Raw genomic sequence first — 21,580 nt, 5'->3', positions numbered from 1 at the left:
ACATTGGAATCAACGCCTGGATGTCCTGAATCCGCTGAGGCGGAGGAGAGGCCCGATTCAATTTAGTATCCAGTACTGCCCCTATGAACAGGAGGCGTTGAGAGGGGTCCAGGTGAGACTTGGGTACATTTATCATAAAACCCAGACTAAACAAAAACTGAATTGTCATCTGCAAGTGATGCAACACAAGCTCTGGAGGCTTGGCTTTGATCAACCAATCATCCAGGTAAGGGAATACCGATATTCCCTTCCTTCTGAGACTTGCTGCAACCACCGCCATCACTTTTGTGAAGACTCGAGGTGCTGAAGTAAGACCAAACGGAAGGACCGCAAACTGGTAGTGTTGCGACCCCACCACAAACCGGAGTATAGGGATATGAAAGTAAGCATCCTGCAAGTCGACAGACACCATCCAATCTTCTTTGTTCAACGCCAGAAGTACCTGTGCCAGAGTCAGCATCTTGAATTTTTCCTGTTTGAGGAACCAATTCAAAATCCTCAGGTCGAGGATTGGTCTCAAACGACCGTCCTTCTTGGGGATCAGGAAATATCTTGAATAACAACCTTGACCCCTTTCCTGCTCCGGAACCAACTCCACCGCACCTTTTGACAACAGGATCTGAACCATCTGCTGCAACAACACAAGATGGTCTTCCAAACTAAACGAGGGACTGGGAGGGATGGGAGGGGGAAACTCCTGAAAAGGGAGAGCATATCCTTTCCTCACAATGTTCAGAACCCAGGAGTCCGATGTAATTAGCACCCACTCGTAGAGAAAAAGATGCAATCTTCCCCCTAGAGGAGAAGCGTGGTCAAAAATGGGGAGAAAACTAGGGCTGCCTCCCTTGTTGTTGCCCTTCAGAGGAAGAGGATGATGCAGGGTGCTGCTGGGTGGCCCCCTCATGTCCGAACCCCCCCCCCCGCCCTCTAAAGGATGGATATGGTAGGCTGGCAGGCTGTCGGACCATGGATTGGGGTCTCCCATGGTAAACGGCTCCACGCCCAAACATCATGAACCTCTGAAAGGACCAGAAAGGGGTAGCTGAGGAGGCTTGCAGACCCAAAGACTTCGCCGGGGCCATACTGTCTTTAAAGCGCTCTAAGTCAGAGTCAGCTTTATCACCAAAAAGTTTTTCCCCCCATCAAAGGGCAAGTCCAATAGAGCAGTCTGCACATCAGAGGAAAAACCAGAGGACCTCAACCATGCGTGCCTCCTGGTAGCAATAGAGGTACCCATTGCCCTGGCCACCGAGTCTGTGAAATCCATGCCAGACTGGATTATCTGTTTTGCTGCAGCCTGAGCATCCGATAAGTTCACCAAATTGTCCCTGCACCTCCTGCGGCAGATCAGGAACCATTGCCCTAGCCGAATCCATCAGTGTGGACGCATCTACTAAGAACACAGGTAGCATCCGCCGCCTTGCGCACCATACTGCAAGATAAGAAAGTTTTCTTTGCCGACTGCTCCATCCTTTTGGATTCCCTGTTCGACAGATTCACAGGGAAGGAGCTTGGTGCAGACCGTGTGGAAAGGGTAAGGTTAGAAAAGGAACCTACAACTTGAGACGGAGGACACACGACATAGAAGAAGTTGCTTTTTTGCTGTCTCTGCTCTACGGTCGATGTGGACTATTACACATGCGATTCTGTTCGTTTAAGATTCGAAAAATTTTGGATCACAGAGATACTTGAAGCCGGATTATGATCATTGTGAATATTTTGGAGTATTGATGGCGGTTATAATGGATAAGTTCATTATGCTCTGAAGTGATGACAATATCTGCCAATAAGACTTGAAAAAGTCCACATTCAGGACGAAACACGTGTCGGCTGAAACTCCAACATATGAGCCGAAGCGTACATCCTTTGGCTTATTCCTACACACATTGGATCATCTAGAAACATTTGAACAAATTATTCTCTAGTGGGCTATACAATCTATGTATTGTTCTTTAAATGCATGGATTGTTTTTATATCTTTTGTCATATGTATATAGGATAGGTTCGTTGAGGTTGTGTTATGTGTTTTGAATAAATATAGTTTTTGTTTCAATACATACTGAGATAGGAAAATGACCACTATTACCACCTCTGTGAATGCTTTGTAATTAATCCAATTATATTAAGGGAATGATTATATTTCCTATGAAATTTGTTGTTTTTTGAGTTTTTGCACTTAAGTTTATGGTGTGCTCCGCTAGTTCTTTCATTCTTTTTGTGTGGAACAAGAGGCCTGAACAACCAGACTTTCCGGGGTAGGATGTTTTGATAAGAACCCCGGATCTCCAGGCGCCACCCTGTACCTCCTTGCCACAGACCTATTGACAGCAGGTGATGACACAGGCTTCCTCCATAGCTGTAAGATGGGCTTCGTAAGAGCATCATTAAACGGAAACAATGGATCCGCCGAAGCTGAAGAAGGGTGTTGGACCTCCGTCAGAATGTTAGTTTTGATCTCTACAGCAGGCAACAGAAGATCATAAAAATTTGCCGCCTTCCTAATCACAGTATGGAAGGAGGCCGCCTCCTCCGTAAACTTCCCTGGCGAAGAAAGGTCCGATTCCGGGGAAGTTTCAAGCCCACTGGCTGAATCCAGCCCTTGATATTCTCCCAAGGGCTCCACAATCTCCCCTTCTTCCAACAACTGCCGCTTGTACTCTTCCAAAAGTCTCAAGGCCTTTCTACGCGACCTCAGCCTGGCCTCTAACCTCAGCGTCGACAGAGTTGGCCGACGTTGTTGACATTGGCTTCAAAACTGCAAGGCACGGAACAGGAGAGGAAGGTTGGCTTCGGTCTAATCCAATATCCGGATCCAGCGCCGGAGCGGATCCAAACGGCGCCGTGGACACATGAGGCTCCATCATCGGCGTCAACTGATGGGGCGATGAGATTGGCGCCATAGGTCTGGTAGGCAACATTATCGGAACCGCAGGACCTCGAGGCGAAGTCACTGGCGCCGAACCGGCACCCTCAGCCGGATAGAAGGGCATAAACGGCGCCGCCTTGTAAGGAGCAGGGGAGCCCAATGAAAATGCTTACGGACCCGTGGGACCAGCCAGCGCACCAGCAGGGGCCATAGTATGAAACATCGAAAAGATGGCATTTAAAAATGCCGCCGGATCCGCTCCCGGAGCCGGGAAGGCAGGATACTGCTGATCTCCATGTTGCACCTGTGCTTGCTGAACATCCCAATCATGTGCAGCAGGTGAAAATCCAGGACTCTCCAGAGGTGCAACTACCTCGAAGACCGATGGCGCCGGAGAAGCCTGTCGGCTCGGAGGTTGTGGAGTCACAGTCGGACTAACCTCCCACGTACGCCGCAGAGATGGAGACCTTGATCTTGAACGGCTCAGAGCCGAATGACGCAGAGAGTCATGACAACGTCGCTTCTTGTGTCTCTTCGACGAATTATGAGAAGAGGACCTGTGATGACTCTTATGCCCCTTCTTCGCCTTGTCCAAAAAGAGCTTGGCCTCTGTCTCTTTCAGAGCCTTACGATTCATGCTCTTGCAGGATACACACTCCTCGACGTCATGCTCGGAGCTCAGACACCAAAGGCAATCGTCATGAGGGTCAGTAACTGACATGCGACCCCCGCACTCTCGACATTGCTTAAATCCCGACTTCCTAGGAGGAGACATTGTAACTAGAAACCGGATTGTAACAAGATGAGACACCTTTAACTGTAGCAAGAGCTAGTAGAAAACCGTTAGCGTCAAAGGCACGGAAAAAAGGGAACTGACGTCAGCACGCCAGAGAGGACCTCTTATTGGCACGGTGACGTCAGACGGAGTCGTGCAATTATGACGTCCTCGTCGACGTGGAGAGCTGGGAAGAAGATTTTCTGTCGGATGCTGGCGTATGGGAGAATTCATAGGGTGAGGAATCCACAGGTAGTTGTATCCATCAGAAATGTCCCAGAAAGTAAGGGAGTTTTGTAGCTCCTGTGTCACCTGTCAAGCAAGTGGCAAGACAGGTGGCAATCCAAAGGCCCTCCTCATTCCACTTCCAGTGGTGGGGTTCCCCTTTGAAAGGGTTGGTGTGGACAATATGGGTCCACTTGAACCTCCCACAGCCTCAGGGATCCAATACATACTGGCAGTAGTGGATCATGCTACCAGGTACCCTGAAGCAATTCCCCTTAGGTCATCTACTGCACCTGCAGTAGCCAAGGCCCTAATTGGTATCTTTACCACAGTAGATTTCCCTAAGGAGGGGGTTTCTAACAGAGGTACCAACTTCATGTCAGTTTACCTAAAACACATGTGGAATGAGTGTGGGGTGACTAACAAATTCACCACACCATACCATCCACAAACCAGGCCTGTTACAGCACCTCAGGGCATCCCAGCTAGTGGAGACCCGCCCCTCCGGACGCAGCCCCCACTTTTGGCGGCAAGTCCGGAGGAGATGATGAGAAAAACTAGGAGGAGTCACCAACCAGTCAGGACCGCCGCTAAGGTGCCCTGAGCTGAGGTGACCCCTGCCTTAAGAAATCCTCCATCTTGGTTTTGGAGGATTGCCCCAATAGGAATAGGGATGTGCCCCCTCCCCTCAGGGAGGAGGCACAAAGAGGGTGTAGCCACCCTCCAGGGCAGTAGCCATTGGCTACTGCCCCCAGACCTAAACACACCCCTAAATTGAGTATTTAGGGGCGACCCGGAACTCAGGAAATCAGATTCCTGCAATCTACAAGAAGGACTGCTGACCTGAAAGCCCTGTAGAGATGACGAAGACGACAACTGACTTGGTCCCAGCCCTACCGGCCTGTCTCCAGACTCAAAGAACCTGCACAGCGACGCATCCAGCGGGACTAGCGACCTCTGAGGACTCAGAGGACTGACCTGCACCTAAAGAACCAAGAACCTCCCGGGGACAGCGGCTCTGTCCAGAAACAGCAACAAAATTGCAACAAACAAGCAACTTTAAAGAGACTCTCACTTCCCGCCGGAAGCGTGAGTCTTCTCACTCTGCACCCAACGCCCCCAGCTCGAGTCCAGGACAACAAACACCGCAGAAAGGACTCCCAGCTGACTACAACAAGGTGGACACCCCAAGTCGACCTCCCTGCACCCCCACAGCATAGAGGATCCAAAGGATCCCCCTGACCCAGGACAGAGAGGAACCCCCTACCAGTGCACGAGTGACCATCAGACGGCCCTCCTCCCTGCCCAGTCTTTGGCTTGCCCGAGAAGTCCCCTGTGCCTTGCCTGCAGGGCCTACGTGACCCCCAGGTCCACCCACTGAGTTCCATTGAGAACCCGAGGCCCTGTTTGCACCCTGCACCCGCCCACCCCAGAGCTGCTGAGGGTGCGTGTGTGTGGCCTACTTGGAAGCAGACCTGGAGCAGAGTACCCCCTGTCTCCATAGGGGCCACGTTATTTTGGCTCCTGTTTGACCTCTGCACCTAACCGGCCCTGTGTTGCTGGTGGTGGGTGTTTGGGGTTATCTTGAACCCTCAACGGTGGGCTACATATGCCCCAGAGACTGAACCCATGAGTCTGTAAGTCGATTACTTACCTCCAAAACTGTACTGTACTTACCTCCCCCAGGAACTGTTGAAAATTGCACAGTGTCCACTTTTAAAACAGCTTTTTGCGACTTCAAAAAAAACAAAAAACTGTGAAGTGTGTATTGTGAAAACTTCAAAGTTTTAAGTTTTACTATGCAAAGTACCTTTCACTTAATGTACTTACCTGCTAAATGAATCTTGTGGTTCTAGAAATAAATTAAGAAAGAATATTTTTCTATATAAAAACCTATTGGTCTGGAGTTAAGTCATTGAGTGTGGGTTTTCACTTATTTCTTGTGTGTGTGTACAAATGCTTAACACTACCCTCTGATAAGCCTAACTGCTCGACCACACTACAACAAATAGAGTGTTACTATTATCTATTATTGCCTCTGTCAAGCCTCTTGGGGAACCCCTGGACACTGTGCACACTGTATCTCATTTTTATATAGTATATACAGAGCCAACTTCCTACATGCACCAGTATGCCAATTGTGGGGGGTAAAGGTTTACAAGCAACCACATTTAGAAGAGCGAGCACAGACACTGGGGTCCTGAATAGCAAGATCTCAGTGTATCACAGTCTTAATACACGGACACAAAAAGTGGGGGAAACTATGTCAGAAAGATGCTACTCTCCTACAAAACCCCCACCCACCCCCCCAAACGAAATAGGATAAGGCTAGCCTTTACCCAGGTGAGTCTTCATTTTCTAAGTGGAAATATCTAGAAAGTCTATATGCATTGGCATGGTTACTCCCAGGTGTATGTTCCACTGAAAAGTTCATCCCCTGTACAGAAATGGACCACTTCAAAAACCTTTGGGTTTTCACCATTCATCTGCTTAAGCCAGAAGACGGGCTTTTGATCAGTCTGAGCAATGAAGTGAGTGACAAACATGTATCGCCTCAACTTCAAAGCCGAAACCACAGCAAACGCCTCCCTCTCAATAGCTGACCAGCGCTTCTCTCTGGGGGGTCAACCTTCTGCTGATAAAAGCTACAGGACAAGGGGAACCCAGAGAGGACCACAGAACCACCACCTGTATTGTAGAGCCTTTCGATGTAAATGGGACAGCAGGATCCACCAACCGGATGTTGTCTTGAGGTGCCTGCGGATGCAGGGGAGTGACCCCTTCACTCCAAGGAGATTCCTTCTTGTTTCTTTGATGCAAACAGAGCCCTTGTGACCCTGGAGGAAGCACAGCCATGGACATTGCAGAAATCATGCATGAGCTGGAGAAACAATGTTGCAGCAGGAGCCTTTCCAACTGGATACAGGCTTGTTTCAGTTCCTAAAGCAGACCAGCAGAGGTTCTGGAGGACAACAGCACAAGATGCCTTGCAGAGAGTTCCTTGTAGAGCCCTGCTTGACTAATCTGAGTACCCACCGTTGGTGGAGCCCATAAGTAATCCTGAAAGGGAGCTGGTCACTTTCTCTAGTGACCCACCTATCAGAGGGGGTCAGGGACATCATCTACCTGACCTAAAAAGTCAGATGATCCCAGAGGCCTCTGTCTACCTTGTTTCCAAGATGGCAGAATCAACCAATCACCTGGCAGAGGTCTGTGCTCCTCCCTTTGGGAGAAACTAGACAGTGGGGTGGTTACTCCCCTGTGTGTGGTTTTGCGCCAGAGAAGGAACTGTGGATTTCCACCCTGGTGCAAACCAGATTATGCAAGGAGGGCACCAAATGTGCCCTTCAAATCAGTCTGGTGAAGCTCAGAGGCCACCACAGCCCAGAGACACCTATTTCAAAGGGAGAGATGGTCACACCTCTCCCTTGCACGAAATCCTTTGTTCTGCCTTCCACTGCTTGAGTTAGGCTCATGAGCAGGGGGACAGAAAAATGTGTGCGTCTGCGGCAGCTTTGCCTGGCAGCCAGATCCTGCACAGAAAGAACTGGAGGTCCTCTAAGGAACCCCCCCACCCCCAAGAGTACATGAGATCATGAACCTAGCACTGGAGTCGGTGTAGTTGCATGATTCCAACACGATTGATATGAAACATGCCAAGGTTCGAAGAAGTCATTATGTAGTTGGACCAGTCGTGTTGACCTGTGTCCACTACATACCTTAAGATGGCTTCCCCACACTTCCGAAGCCCAGCAAATGGAGTTCAGGGTTTGTAGGGGTAACTCTGCTCAGGCAGGGGTACCCTCACACTTAGGAGCATGCACCCTTCCCTTGGGCTAAAGGGCCTACCAGAGGGGTGACTTACAGTGTCCAAGTGCAGTGACCACGATATAAGGCAAGCCTTATGTATGAAGTGAAGAGAGCATGCACCATATCACGCAGGCTGCACTGGCAGGCCAGCAGACACATTTTGCATTGGCTCCCAGGGGTGGCATGATGTATGCTGCACCCTTTAAGAGACCCCTGGTACATCAATGACATGGGTATGTAAGTGCCATATACAAGGGACTTACATGTTGCACCAGTTTGCCAATTGTGTGGTGTAAAGGTTTACCAGCAACCACATTTAGACGAGAGAGCACAGACACTGGGGTCCTGATTAGCAGGATCCCAGTGTACTAAAGTCTAAACACACTGTTACCAGGCAAAAAGCGGGGGTAACTATCTCAGAAAGATGCTGTTTTCCTACAGACGTGCTGTAGAAAATCTGAGGGACTGGAGCTTCTCTCAGGAGGACTCTACAGGGAGATGACATCTGATTGGCTGACTGTTAAGTTTAGTCCCTGTTGAATAATGACTATGATAGAGTATTAACCTGAAAGGCCTAGGGCTTCTATATTTATGTCTAGATTGGCACTACTTTAAAGGTATCGGGGAGTCCCATCTTGGCGACTGGAAAAGATTCAAGCATGTAAATCTATGAAAGTTCCATTACTGGAGTAAATCCTTCTTTTGAAGAAAGCCTGCAAGCTCGGCTTCCAGCCATCTCTTCTTATGCTCAATCTCGAGTGCGCCTTCTTCAGCATCAAGCGCGGGTGCCAGTCTCTTGTTCAGCGTAAACGTCTATCACCAGTGTTTTTGCTGCCGTTTTCGCCTATCTCTACATTGGTCTTTGTTCGAAGCTAGTGTCTTCTTAGAGGCTCGACCGGTCAATGAAATTTTCAGCGCAGTCAGTCTTTGGGGTTTTTGAGTCCAATAATGTCAACTTGATGTCAACTCACCTGCCTCCTTCCCTTTTCAATGTAACCTGCATGTTTTTCTGTTTTTGGCATTCATGCTCAACACAGGTTACCATCTGAATGGGTTGAGGAAATTGTAAAGCAGAAGTAAGTGGAACTTGGCGATATTGTTGGGAGGAGAAGGTGTAGCTGCACTTGACACTGCGTCAATGTAGTCAACCTACTTATCTCCAAGCACAATTCAAAGCTCAACTTCATCCTCTTCTTCTTCCTCCACTGTATCTCCACTTTTAGTTCAAATGACTGAGGGCTACAGGGTATTGCGTTCCTGTGGCTCCAGTACAAAAAGTATTAATTAAGAGTCAGGGGATAGACATGCACTTTTTTCATGCAACAGGAAAATAATAGTTTACATAGTTGGAATTAAATATTTTTTTTAAAAGCCACAGCGTCATACCTGGCCCAAAGAAGGTGCTTTGTTGCATTCTTTTCTGACATCATCGACCACAACAGCTTTTGATGCAAGCAGACCTTCAATAAAAAAAAAATACATTAACATAGAAACACAACATATTCAGCAAAGAGGGTGCTGAAGATCACGTAACAGGCTTACAGTGCAGTGACAAAAGCTTGCATATATTTTGTGCTTGTTAAATCAGAATCTTGCTGACACTAAAATACATTGTTGACAGCATACTGTGGGAAAGTAGCCTCTTTCTAGCATGGTTAACCCTATTTTTGGCCTGTTTGTGATTGTTTGTAAGTGTGTCTTTACTGTCGCACTAGGATCCTGTGCTCATAGTTTGAAACCTATTTGTCAGTGTGTTTTGCCTGTCTCACTGGGATCCTACTAGCCAGGGCCCCAGTGCTCATAGCTTGTGGCCTATGCGTGTTGTGATTATCCTTGAGTGTCACTGAAGTTCTGTTAACCAGAACTCCAGTGCTTATGCTCTCTCTACTTACCAAATTTGTCACTACAGTTTAGTGACTCAATATTCCAATTCTGATTGGAACACTGGACCCCGCCCCCTTATAAGTCCCTGGTATATGGTACATAGGTACCCAAGGCATTGGGGTTACAGAAGATCCTTATGGGCTGCAGTATTTCTCTTGACACCCATAAGGAGCTCATGCAAACCGTTAATCAGGACTGCCAGTCCAGCCTGAGTGAAATAGCGCACATACTATTTCACAGCCATTTTTCACTGCACTAAGTAACTTATAAGTCACCTATATGTCTAATCCTCATTTACTGAAGGCTAGGTGAAAAGTTACTGTGTGTGAGGTCACCCTTGCACTAGCAAAGATGCCCCCACGTTGTCCAGGACCAAATACCCAGACTTCGTGAGTGTGGAGACACCATTATAAGCATGCACTACATACATGTCAATAAATATATGTAGCTGCACAATGGTAACTCCGAATATGGCCATGTGAGGAGTCTAAGATCATGGAACTGACCCCCCCTAATCCAAATATGGTATTGGGGGGCCAATCCCATGCACCCTGGGGGCTCCACCACGGACCCCCAGTACTGCCAAACCAGCTCTCTGAGGTTTCCACTGCAGCCCCAGCTGCTGCCACCTCACAGAGAGGTTTCTGCCCTTCTGGGGATAGAGCAGCTCAATCCCAGGAAGGCAGAACAATGAATTGCCTTTAGGAGAGGGGTGTTACACCCTCACCCATTGGAAATAGGTGTTACAGGCATGGGAGGGGTAGCCTCCCAGAGTCTATAGAAATGCTTGCTTTGAAGGGCACAAACAATGCCCTCCTTGCATAATCCATTCTTCTCTGGCACGAAACTGGACAAAGGAAAGGGGAGTGACCACTGCCCTGTCCATCACCACCCCAGGGGTGGTGCCCAGAGCTCCTCCAGAGTGTCCCTGGCGTTTCCTCAGATTCGGTGTGCAAGATTCCTCCAGGACTCCTCTGCATCCTCTACTTCAGCTTCTGACCGTCAGATCAACCGCAGGCTGCTCCAAGAACCGCTGTAACTGCAACAATGTATCCAGGATGATTCCTGTGACCTGCAGCTCCAGCCAGCATTTGCAACAGTTTCCAAGGTGTGCAGGATCTGAGGACTGCCCGTCGTCACCCTGCACCAAAAGAACCGAAGAAATCTTCTGCGGGGTGACAGTCACTTCCCTGCTTCTGCAGGCACCCTTCTGTGACAACGGGTACTTTGGGACGCCTCTCCTGACGACAAATGTGCTCCCCGGAACACAGGTGGTGGACAGAAGTGACCCAGACTGTCCAAAGGTCCAGCTGTCCAAATTTGGTGGAGGTAAGGGCTTGCCTCCCCGTGTTGCAACAGTACTCCTGTGCACCGCGTCTTCTGCAGTTCCTTGGGCTTCTATGCACTTCTTCCAAAAGTTCTTCGTCCACAGCATAGCCCAGGTCCTCAGCACTCAATCCTGCGACGCACAGCTCCCAGAGTTGTTCTCGGGTGGCGTAGGACACTCCAGTGTAGTGCTGGGACGACCGTACTTTGAATCTTCTTTGTCCCTGTGTTCTGGTACTCCAGTGGGTGCTGCCTGGTCTTCTGAGGGCTCTCTGAAGTGCTGAGAGCCCTCTCGGTCTCCTCCGTCCGAGCTGAGAACCCCAGGTCCCCTCTGGGTCCAGGCAGCTCCTCTTTGACGCGAACCGTGACATTGCTTGAACCAAGGCTTGTTGGCGGAATCCAGCGACGCAAACAGACTGGATCCAACAACTCGACGTGGGACATCTCCTGCATCAAGCAGGATACCACAGCCATCTTCTTTGGTGCACTTTCTTCTAAGTTGGCAGGGGCTCCTGGTCTTCCTGGACTCTTTTTCAACTTCTGGACTTGGTCTCCTCTCTACACAGGTCTTCAAGTCCAGGAATCAATTGTTTGTTGCTTGAAGTTTTGCATAATCCTTTATCACGACTTGTAGTGTGTCCTGATGAAACTTGCTGTACTTTACTCCTGCTTTCCTGGGCTCTGAGGTGGGGTACATTACTTACCATGGGTGTTTTCCTCCACTCACGGCGCCCCTCTACACACTACACTTGCCTAGGGAGGAATTCGACATTCGCATTCCACTATTTTAGTATATGGTTTGTGTTTCCCCTACGTCCATTGCATTCTATTGTATTTTCTACTGTTTGCACTATTCTATGACTGTTTACTTACCTGATTTTGGTTACTAGTGTATATATTGTGTAGAATACTTACCTCTAGAAGGAGTATTGCCTCTAAGATATTTTTGGCCTTGTGTCACTAAAATAATGTACCTTTATTGTTGGTAACACTGAGTGTAAGGAAATGCCTCCTTGGCATGCTTACTCCCAGACTTTTTGCCTTTGCTGATGCTAAGTTATGATTGAAAGTGTGTTAGGAGCCTGCTAACCAGGCCCCAGCACCAGTGTTCTTTCCCTAAACTGTACCTTTGCTTCCACAATTGGCACAGCCCTGGCACTCAGATAAGTCCCTTGTAACTGGTACCCCTGGTACCAAGGGCCCTGTTGCCAGGGAAGGTCTCTAAGGGCTGCAGCATGTCTTATGCCACCCTAGAGACCCCTCACTCAGCACATGCACACTGCCTCACAGCTTGTGTGTGCTGGTGGGGAGAAAATGACTAAGTCGACATGGCACTCCCCTCAGAGTGCCATGCCCACAACCCACTGCCTGTGGCATAGGTAAGTCACCCCTCTAGCAGGCCTTACATCCATAAGGCAGGGTGCACTATACCACAGGAGAGCAAAACCTTAGACATTGTTAGTGCAGGGTAGCCATAAGAGTATACGGTCTGGGAGTTTGTCAAACACGAACTCCACAGTTCCATACTGGCTACACTGAAATCTGGGAAGTTTGGTATCAAACTTCTCAGCACAATAAACGCACACTGATGCCAGTGTGGAATTAATTGTAACATGCAGCCAGAGGGCATCTTAGAGATGCCCCCTGAATACCAATCCGACTTCTAGTGTGGGGCTGACGAGTTTCTGCCAGCCTGCCACAACCAGACGAGTTTCTGGCCACATGGGGAGAGTGCCTTTGTCACTCTGTGGCCAGGAACAAAGCCTGCACTGGGTGGAAGTGCTTCTCACCTCCTCCTGCAGGAACTGTAACACCTGGTGTAGGAAGTTGGCTCTGTATGTGCTATTTCAAAGTAAGGAATAGCATGCACAGAGTCCAAGGGTTCCCCTTAGAGGTAAAATAGTGGTAAAAATAGATAATACTAATGCTCTATTTTGTGGTAGTGTGGTCGAGCAGTAGGCTTATCCAAGGAGTAGTGTTAAGCATTTGTTGTACATACACATAGACAATAAATGAGGTACACACACTCAGAGACAAATCCAGCCAATAGGTTTTTGTATAGAAAAATATATTTTCTTAGTTTATTTTAAGAACCACAGGTTCAAATTCTACATGTAATATCTCATTCGGAAGGTATTGCAGGTAAGTACTTTAGGAACTTTAAATCATAAAAAATGCATGTATACTTTTCAAGTTATTGACAAATAGCTGTTTTAAAAGTGGACACTTAGTGCAATTTTCACAGTTCCTAGGGGAGGTAAGTATTTGTTAGGTTAACCAGGTAAGTAAGACACTTACAGGGCTTAGTTCTTGGTCCAAGGTAGCCCACCGTTGGGGGTTCAGAGCAACCCCAGAGTCACCACACCAGCAGCTCAGGGCCGGTCAGGTGCAGAGTTCAAAGTGGTGCCCAAAACACATAGGCTAGAATGGAGAGAAGGGGGTGCCCCGGTTCCGGTCTGCTTGCAGGTAAGTACCCGCGTCTTCGGAGGGCAGACCAGGGGGGTTTTGTAGGGCACCGGGGGGGACACAAGCCCACACAGAAATTTCACCCTCAGCAGCGCGGGGGCGGCCGGGTGCAGTGTAGAAACAAGCGTCGGGTTTGTAATGGAAGTCAATGGGAGATCTAGGGATCTCTTTAGCGCTGCAGGCAGGCAAGGGGGGGGTTCCGCGGGGAAACCTCCACTTGGTCACGGGAGAGGGACTCCTGGGGGTCACTCCTCCAGTGAAAGTCCGGTCCTTCAGGTCCTGGGGGCTGCGGGTGCAGGGTCTCTCCCAGGTGTCGGGACTTTAGGATTCAAAGAGTCGCGGTCAGGGGAAGCCTCGGGATTCCCTCTGCAGGCGGCGCTGTGGGGGCTCAGGGGGGACAGGTTTTGGTACTCACAGTATCAGAGTAGTCCTGGGGTCCCTCCTGAGGTGTTGGATCTCCACCAGCCGAGTCGGGGTCGCCGGGTGCAGTGTTGCAAGTCTCACGCTTCTTGCGGGGAGCTTGCAGGGTTCTTTCAAGGCTGCTGGAAACAAAGTTGCAGCCTTTCTTGGAGCAGGTCCGCTGTCCTCGGGAGTTTCCTGTCTTTTCGAAGTAGGGGCAGTCCTCAGAGGATGTCGAGGTCGCTGGTCCCTTTGGAAGGCGTCGCTGGAGCAGGATCATTGGAAGGCAGGAGACAGGCCGGTGAGTTTCTGGAGCCAAGGCAGTTGTCGTCTTCTGGTCTTCCTCTGCAGGGGTTTTCAGCTAGGCAGTCCTTCTTCTTGTAGTTGCAGGAATCAAATTTTCTAGGGTTCAGGGTAGCCCTTAAATACTAAATTTAAGGGCGTGTTTAGGTCTGGGGGGTTAGTAGCCAATGGCTACTAGCCCTGAGGGTGGGTACACCCTCTTTGTGCCTCCTCCCAAGGGGAGGGGGTCACAATCCTAACCCTATTGGGGGAATCCTCCATCTGCAAGATGGAGGATTTCTAAAAGTTAGAGTCACCTCAGCTCAGGACACCTTAGGGGCTGTCCTGACTGGCCAGTGACTCCTCCTTGTTGCTTTCTTTGTTCCCTCCAGCCTTGCCGCCAAAAGTGGGGGCCGTGGCCGGAGGGGGCGGGCAACTCCACTCAGCTGGAGTGCCCTGCTGGGCTGTGACAAAGGGGTGAGCCTTTGAGGCTCACCGCCAGGTGTCACAGCTCCTGCCTGGGGGAGGTGTTAGCATCTCCACCCAGTGCAGGCTTTGTTACTGGCCTCAGAGTGACAAAGGCACTCTCCCCATGGGGCCAGCAACATGTCTCTGGTGTGGCAGGCTGCTGGAACTAGTCAGCCTACACAGACAGTCGGTTAAGTTTCAGGGGGCACCTCTAAGGTGCCCTCTGGGGTGTATTTTGCAATAAAATGTACACTGGCATCAGTGTGCATTTATTGTGCTGAGAAGTTTGATACCAAACTTCCCAGTTTTCAGTGTAGCCATTATGGTGCTGTGGAGTTCGTGTTTGACAGACTCCCAGACCATATACTCTTATGGCTACCCTGCACTTACAATGTCTAAGGTTTTGTTTAGACACTGGAGGGGTACCATGCTCATGCACTGGTACCCTCACCTATGGTATAGTGCACCCTGCCTTAGGGCTGTAAGGCCTGCTAGAGGGGTGTCTTACCTATACTGCATAGGCAGTGAGAGGCTGGCATGGAACCCTGAGGGGAGTGCCATGTCGACTTACTCGTTTTGTCCTCACTAGCACACACAAGCTGGCAAGCAGAGTGTCTGTGCTGAGTGAGAGGTCTCTAGGGTGGCATAAGACATGCTGCAGCCCTTAGAGACCTTCCTTGGCATCAGGGCCCTTGGTACTAGAAGTACCAGTTACAAGGGACTTATCTGGATGCCAGGGTCTGCCAATTGTGGATACAAAAGTACAGGTTAGGGAAAGAACACTGGTGCTGGGGCCTGGTTAGCAGGCCTCAGCACACTTTCAATTGTAAACATAGCATCAGCAAAGGCAAAAAGTCAGGGGGCAACCATGCCAAGGAGGCATTTCCTTACACAACCCCCCCCCAAACGAAAGAGGATGAGACTAACCTTTCCCAAGAGAGTCTTCATTTTCTAAGTGGAAGAACCTGGAAAGGCCATCTGCATTGGCATGGGCAGTCCCAGGTCTGTGTTCCACTATAAAGTCCATTCCCTGTAGGGAGATGGACCACCTCAACAGTTTAGGATTTTCACCTTTCATTTGCATCAGCCATTTGAGAGGTCTGTGGTCAGTTTGAACTAGGAAGTGAGTCCCAAAGAGGTATGGTCTCAGCTTCTTCAGGGACCAAACCACAGCAAAGGCCTCCCTCTCAATGGCACTCCAACGCTGCTCCCTGGGGAGTAACCTCCTGCTAATGAAAGCAACAGGCTGGTCAAGGCCATCATCATTTGTTTGGGACAAAACTGCCCCTATCCCATGTTCAGAGGCATCAGTCTGCACAATGAACTGCTTAGAATAATCTGGAGCTTTTAGAACTGGTGCTGAGCACATTGCTTGTTTCAGGGTGTCAAAGGCCTGTTGGCATTCCACAGTCCAGTTCACTTTCTTGGGCATTTTCTTGGAGGTGAGTTCAGTGAGGGCTGTCACAATGGATCCATATCCCTTCACAAACCTCCTGTAATACCCAGTCAAGCCAAGGAATGCCCTGACTTGAGTCTGGGTTTTTGGAGCTACCCAGTCCAGAATAGTCTGGATCTTGGGTTGGAGTGGCTGAACTTGGCCTCCACCTACAAGGTGGCCCAAGTAAACCACAGTTCCCTGCCCTATCTGGCATTTGGATGCCTTGATAGAGAGGCCTGCAGATTGCAGAGCCTTCAAAACCTTCTTCAGGTGGACCAGGTGATCCTGCCAGGTGGAGCTAAAGACAGCAATATCATCAAGATAAGCTGTGCTAAAGGACTCCAAGCCAGCAAGGACTTGATTCACCAACCTTTGGAAGGTGGCAGGGGCATTCTTTAAACCAAAGGGCATAACAGTAAACTGATAATGCCCATCAGGTGTGGAGAATGCTGTTTTCTCTTTTGCTCCAGGTGCCATTTTTATTTGCCAGTACCCTGCTGTCAAGTCAAAGGTACTTAAGAATTTGGCAGCACCTAATTTATCTATGAGCTCATCAGCTCTTGGAATAGGATGAACATCTGTCTTGGTGACAGAATTGAGCCCTCTGTAGTCCACACAAAACCTCATCTCTTTCTTTCCTTCTTTGGTGTGAGGTTTGGGGACTAAGACCACTGGGCTAGCCCAGGGGCTGTCAGAGCGCTCAATTACTCCCAATTCCAGCATCTTGTGGACTTCCACCTTGATGCTTTCCTTAACATGGTCAGACTGTCTAAAGATTTTGTTTTTGACAGGCATGCTGTCTCCTGTGTCCACATCATGGGTACACAGGTGTGCCTGACCAGGGGTTAAGGAGAAGAGTTCAGGAAACTGTTGCAGGACTCTCCTACAATCAGCTTGCTGTTGGCCAGAGAGGGTGTCTGAGTAGATCACTCCATCTACTGTGCCATCTTTTGGGTCTGATGACAGAAGATCAGGGAGAGGTTCACTCTCTGCCTCCTGATCCTCATCTGTTACCATCAACAGATTCACATCAGCCCTGTCATGGAAGAGTTTAAGGCGGTTCACATGGATCACCCTCTTGGGGCTCCTGCTTGTGCCCAGGTCCACCAAGTAGGTGACCTGACTCTTCCTTTCTAGCACTGGGTAAGGGCCACTCCATTTGTCCTGGAGTGCCCTGGGAGCCACAGGCTCCAGAACCCAGACTTTCTGTCCTGGTTGGAACTCAACCAGTGCAGCCTTTTGGTCATACCAAAACTTCTGGAGCTGTTGGCTGGCCTCAAGGTTTTTGGTTGCCTTTTCCATGTACTCTGCCATTCTAGAGCGAAGGCCAAGTACATAGTCCACTATGTCCTGTTTAGGCTCATGGAGAGGTCTCTCCCAGCCTTCTTTAACAAGGGCAAGTGGTCCCCTTACAGGATGACCAAACAGAAGTTCAAAGGGTGAGAATCCTACTCCCTTCTGTGGCACCTCTCTGTAAGCGAAAAGCAGACATGGCAAGAGGACATCCCATCTCCTTTTGAGTTTTTCTGGGAGCCCCATGATCATGCCTTTTAATGTCTTGTTGAATCTCTCAACCAAGCCATTAGTTTGTGGATGGTATGGTGTAGTGAATTTATAAGTCACTCCACACTCATTCCACATGTGCTTTAGGTATGCTGACATGAAGTTGGTACCTCTGTCAGACACCACCTCCTTAGGGAAACCCACTCTGGTAAAGATACCAATGAGGGCCTTGGCTACTGCAGGGGCAGTAGTCGACCTAAGGGGAATAGCTTCAGGATACCTGGTAGCATGATCCACTACTACCAGGATATACATATTTCCTGAGGCTGTGGGAGGTTCTAGTGGACCAACTATGTCCACACCCACTCTTTCAAAGGGAACCCCCACCACTGGAAGTGGAATGAGGGGGGCCTTTGGATGCCCACCTGTCTTACCACTGGCTTGACAGGTGGGGCAGGAGAGGCAAAACTCCTTAACCATGTTGGACATATTGGGCCAGTAGAAGTGGTTGACTAACCTCTCCCACGTCTTGGTTTGTCCCAAATGTCCAGCAAGGGGAATGTCATGGGCCAATGTTAGGATGAACTTCCTGAACAGCTGAGGCACTACCACTCTCCTAGTGGCACCAGGTTTGGGGTCTCTGGCCTCAGTGTACAGGAGTCCATCTTCCCAATAGACCCTATGTGTTCCATTTTTCTTGCCTTTGGACTCTTCAGCAGCTTGCTGCCTAAGGCCTTCAAGAGAGGGACAGGTTTCTTGTCCCTTACACAGCTCCTCCCTTGAGGGTCCCCCTGGGCCTAAGAGCTCAACCTGATAAGGTTCAAGCTCCAAAGACTCAGTTCCCTCAGAGGGCAGAACTTCTTCCTGAGAAGAGAGGTTCCCTTTCTTTTGCTGTGTTGCAGTGGGTTTCCCAACTGACTTTCCTGTTCTCTTGGTAGGCTGGGCCATTTTTCCAGACTCCAGCTCTACTTTTTCACCCTGTGCCTTGCATTGTGCTCTTGTTTTCACACACACCAGTTCAGGGATACCCAGCATTGCTGCATGGGTTTTTAGTTCTACCTCAGCCCATGCTGAGGACTCCAGGTCATTTCCAAGCAGACAGTCCACTGGGATATTTGAGGAGACCACCACCTGTTTCAGGCCATTGACCCCTCCCCATTCTAAAGTAACCATTGCCATGGGATGTACTTTTCTCTGATTGTCAGCGTTGGTGACTGTGTAAGTTTTTCCAGTCAGGTATTGGCCAGGGGAAACCAGTTTCTCTGTCACCATGGTGACACTGGCACCTGTATCCCTCAGGCCCTCTATTCTAGTCCCATTAATTAAGAGTTGCTGTCTGTATTTTTGCATGTTAGGCGGCCAGACAGCTAGTGTGGCTAAATCCACCCCACCCTCAGAAACTAGAGTAGCTTCAGTGTGGACCCTGATTTGCTCTGGGCACACTGTTGATCCCACTTGGAGACTAGCCATACCAGTGTTACCTGGATGGGAGTTTGGAGTGGAACCTTTCTTGGGACAGGCCTTGTCTCCAGTTTGGTGTCCATGCTGTTTACAGCTATGACACCAGGCCTTTTTGGGATCAAAGTTTTTACCCTTGTACCCATTGTTTTGTGAAGAGGCTCTGGGCCCACCCTCCTGTGCAGGTTTTTGGGGGCCTGTAGAAGACTCTTTACTATTTTTAGTTTTGGTTGTCTCATCACCCTTCCCCTGGGGAGTCTTTGTGACCCCTTTCTTTTGGTCACCCCCTGTTGAAGTCTTGGACACCCTTGTCTTGACCCAATGGTCCGCCTTCTTTCCCAATTCTTGGGGAGAAATTGGTCCTAGGTCTACCAGATGCTGATGCAGTTTATCATTGAAACAATTACTCAATAGGTGTTCTTTCACAAATAAATTGTACAGCCCATCATAATTACTTACACCACTGCCTTGAATCCAACCATCTAGTGTTTTCACTGAGTAGTCAACAAAGTCAACCCAGGTCTGGCTCGAGGATTTTTGAGCCCCCCTGAACCTAATCCTGTACTCCTCAGTGGAGAATCCAAAGCCCTCAATCAGGGTACCCTTCATGAGGTCATAAGATTCTGCATCTTTTCCAGAGAGTGTGAGGAGTCTATACCTACACTTTCCAGTGAACATTTCCCAAAGGAGAGCACCCCAGTGAGACCTGTTCACTTTTCTGGTTACACAAGCCCTCTCAAAAGCTGTGAACCATTTGGTGATGTCATCACCATCTTCATATTTTGTCACAATCCCTTTGGGGATTTTTAACATGTCAGGAGAATCTCTGACCCTATTTATATTGCTGCCACCATTGATGGGTCCTAGGCCCATCTCTTGTCTTTCCCTTTCTATGGCTAGGAGCTGTCTCTCTAAAGCCAATCTTTTGGCCATCCTGGCTAACAGGAGGTCATCTTCACTGAGAGCATCCTCAGTGATTTCAGAAATGTGGGACCCTCCTGTGAGGGACTCACTATTTCTGACTAACACAGTTGGAGACAGGACTTGAGGGGTCCTGTTCTCCCTATTTAGGACTGGAGGAGGGACATTGGCCTCCAAGTCACTAATTTCTTCCTCTGTGAGGTCATCATCAGAGGGGTTGGCTTTTTCAAACTCTGCCAACAGCTCCTGGAGCTGAATTTTGGTAGGACTGGAGCCAATGGTTATTTTTTTGATATTACAGAGAGACCTTAGCTCCCTCATCTTAAGATGGAGGTAAGGTGTGGTGTCGAGTTCCACCACATTCATCTCTGTATCAGACATTATTTTGCTAAGAGTTGGAAGACTTTTTAAAGAATCTAAAACTGTTTCTAGAATCTAATTTCAAACTTTTAACAAACTTTTAAACTCTAAAAGACAATGCTAAACAGGGACTTAACACACAAGTCCCTAGCAGGACTTTTAAGAATTTAGAAAAATTTCAAATTGCAAAAATGAATTTCTAATGACAATTTTGGAATTTGTCGTGTGATCAGGTATTGGCTGAGTAGTCCAGCAAATGCAAAGTCTTGTACCCCACCGCTGATCCACCAATGTAGGAAGTTGGCTCTGTATGTGCTATTTCAAAGTAAGGAATAGCATGCACAGAGTCCAAGGGTTCCCCTTAGAGGTAAAATAGTGGTAAAAATAGATAATACTAATGCTCTATTTTGTGGTAGTGTGGTCGAGCAGTAGGCTTATCCAAGGAGTAGTGTTAAGCATTTGTTGTACATACACATAGACAATAAATGAGGTACACACACTCAGAGACAAATCCAGCCAATAGGTTTTTGTATAGAAAAATATATTTTCTTAGTTTATTTTAAGAACCACAGGTTCAAATTCTACATGTAATATCTCATTCGGAAGGTATTGCAGGTAAGTACTTTAGGAACTTTAAATCATAAAAAATGCATGTATACTTTTCAAGTTATTGACAAATAGCTGTTTTAAAAGTGGACACTTAGTGCAATTTTCACAGTTCCTAGGGGAGGTAAGTATTTGTTAGGTTAACCAGGTAAGTAAGACACTTACAGGGCTTAGTTCTTGGTCCAAGGTAGCCCACCGTTGGGGGTTCAGAGCAACCCCAGAGTCACCACACCAGCAGCTCAGGGCCGGTCAGGTGCAGAGTTCAAAGTGGTGCCCAAAACACATAGGCTAGAATGGAGAGAAGGGGGTGCCCCGGTTCCGGTCTGCTTGCAGGTAAGTACCCGCGTCTTCGGAGGGCAGACCAGGGGGGTTTTGTAGGGCACCGGGGGGGACACAAGCCCACACAGAAATTTCACCCTCAGCAGCGCGGGGGCGGCCGGGTGCAGTGTAGAAACAAGCGTCGGGTTTGTAATGGAAGTCAATGGGAGATCTAGGGATCTCTTTAGCGCTGCAGGCAGGCAAGGGGGGGGTTCCTCGGGGAAACCTCCACTTGGTCACGGGAGAGGGACTCCTGGGGGTCACTCCTCCAGTGAAAGTCCGGTCCTTCAGGTCCTGGGGGCTGCGGGTGCAGGGTCTCTCCCAGGTGTCGGGACTTTAGGATTCAAAGAGTCGCGGTCAGGGGAAGCCTCGGGATTCCCTCTGCAGGCGGCGCTGTGGGGGCTCAGGGGGGACAGGTTTTGGTACTCACAGTATCAGAGTAGTCCTGGGGTCCCTCCTGAGGTGTTGGATCTCC

The 21,580-nt window shown here is 49.0% G+C and overlaps 1 protein-coding gene across 4 annotated transcripts in view; it reads right to left on the bottom strand.

Moving 5' to 3' along the window:
• The window catches only part of PHF20L1 (PHD finger protein 20 like 1), a 764,530-nt gene that overhangs the window by 529,535 nt on the left and 213,415 nt on the right, over nucleotides 1-21,580 (bottom strand). For all 4 annotated transcript variants that reach the window (XM_069220776.1, XM_069220778.1, XM_069220775.1 and 1 more), the window contains one exon: nucleotides 9,063-9,136. In XM_069220776.1, the coding sequence (XP_069076877.1) occupies nucleotides 9,063-9,136 (74 nt within the window). The remainder of the gene's footprint in view (nucleotides 1-9,062; nucleotides 9,137-21,580) is intronic.

Source organism: Pleurodeles waltl, chromosome 2_2 (genome assembly GCF_031143425.1).
Source record: "Pleurodeles waltl isolate 20211129_DDA chromosome 2_2, aPleWal1.hap1.20221129, whole genome shotgun sequence".
Lineage (NCBI taxonomy): Eukaryota > Metazoa > Chordata > Amphibia > Caudata > Salamandridae > Pleurodeles > Pleurodeles waltl.
Note: the sequence above shows the minus strand (reverse complement) of the source record. Positions and strands in the feature narration are given on the sequence as shown.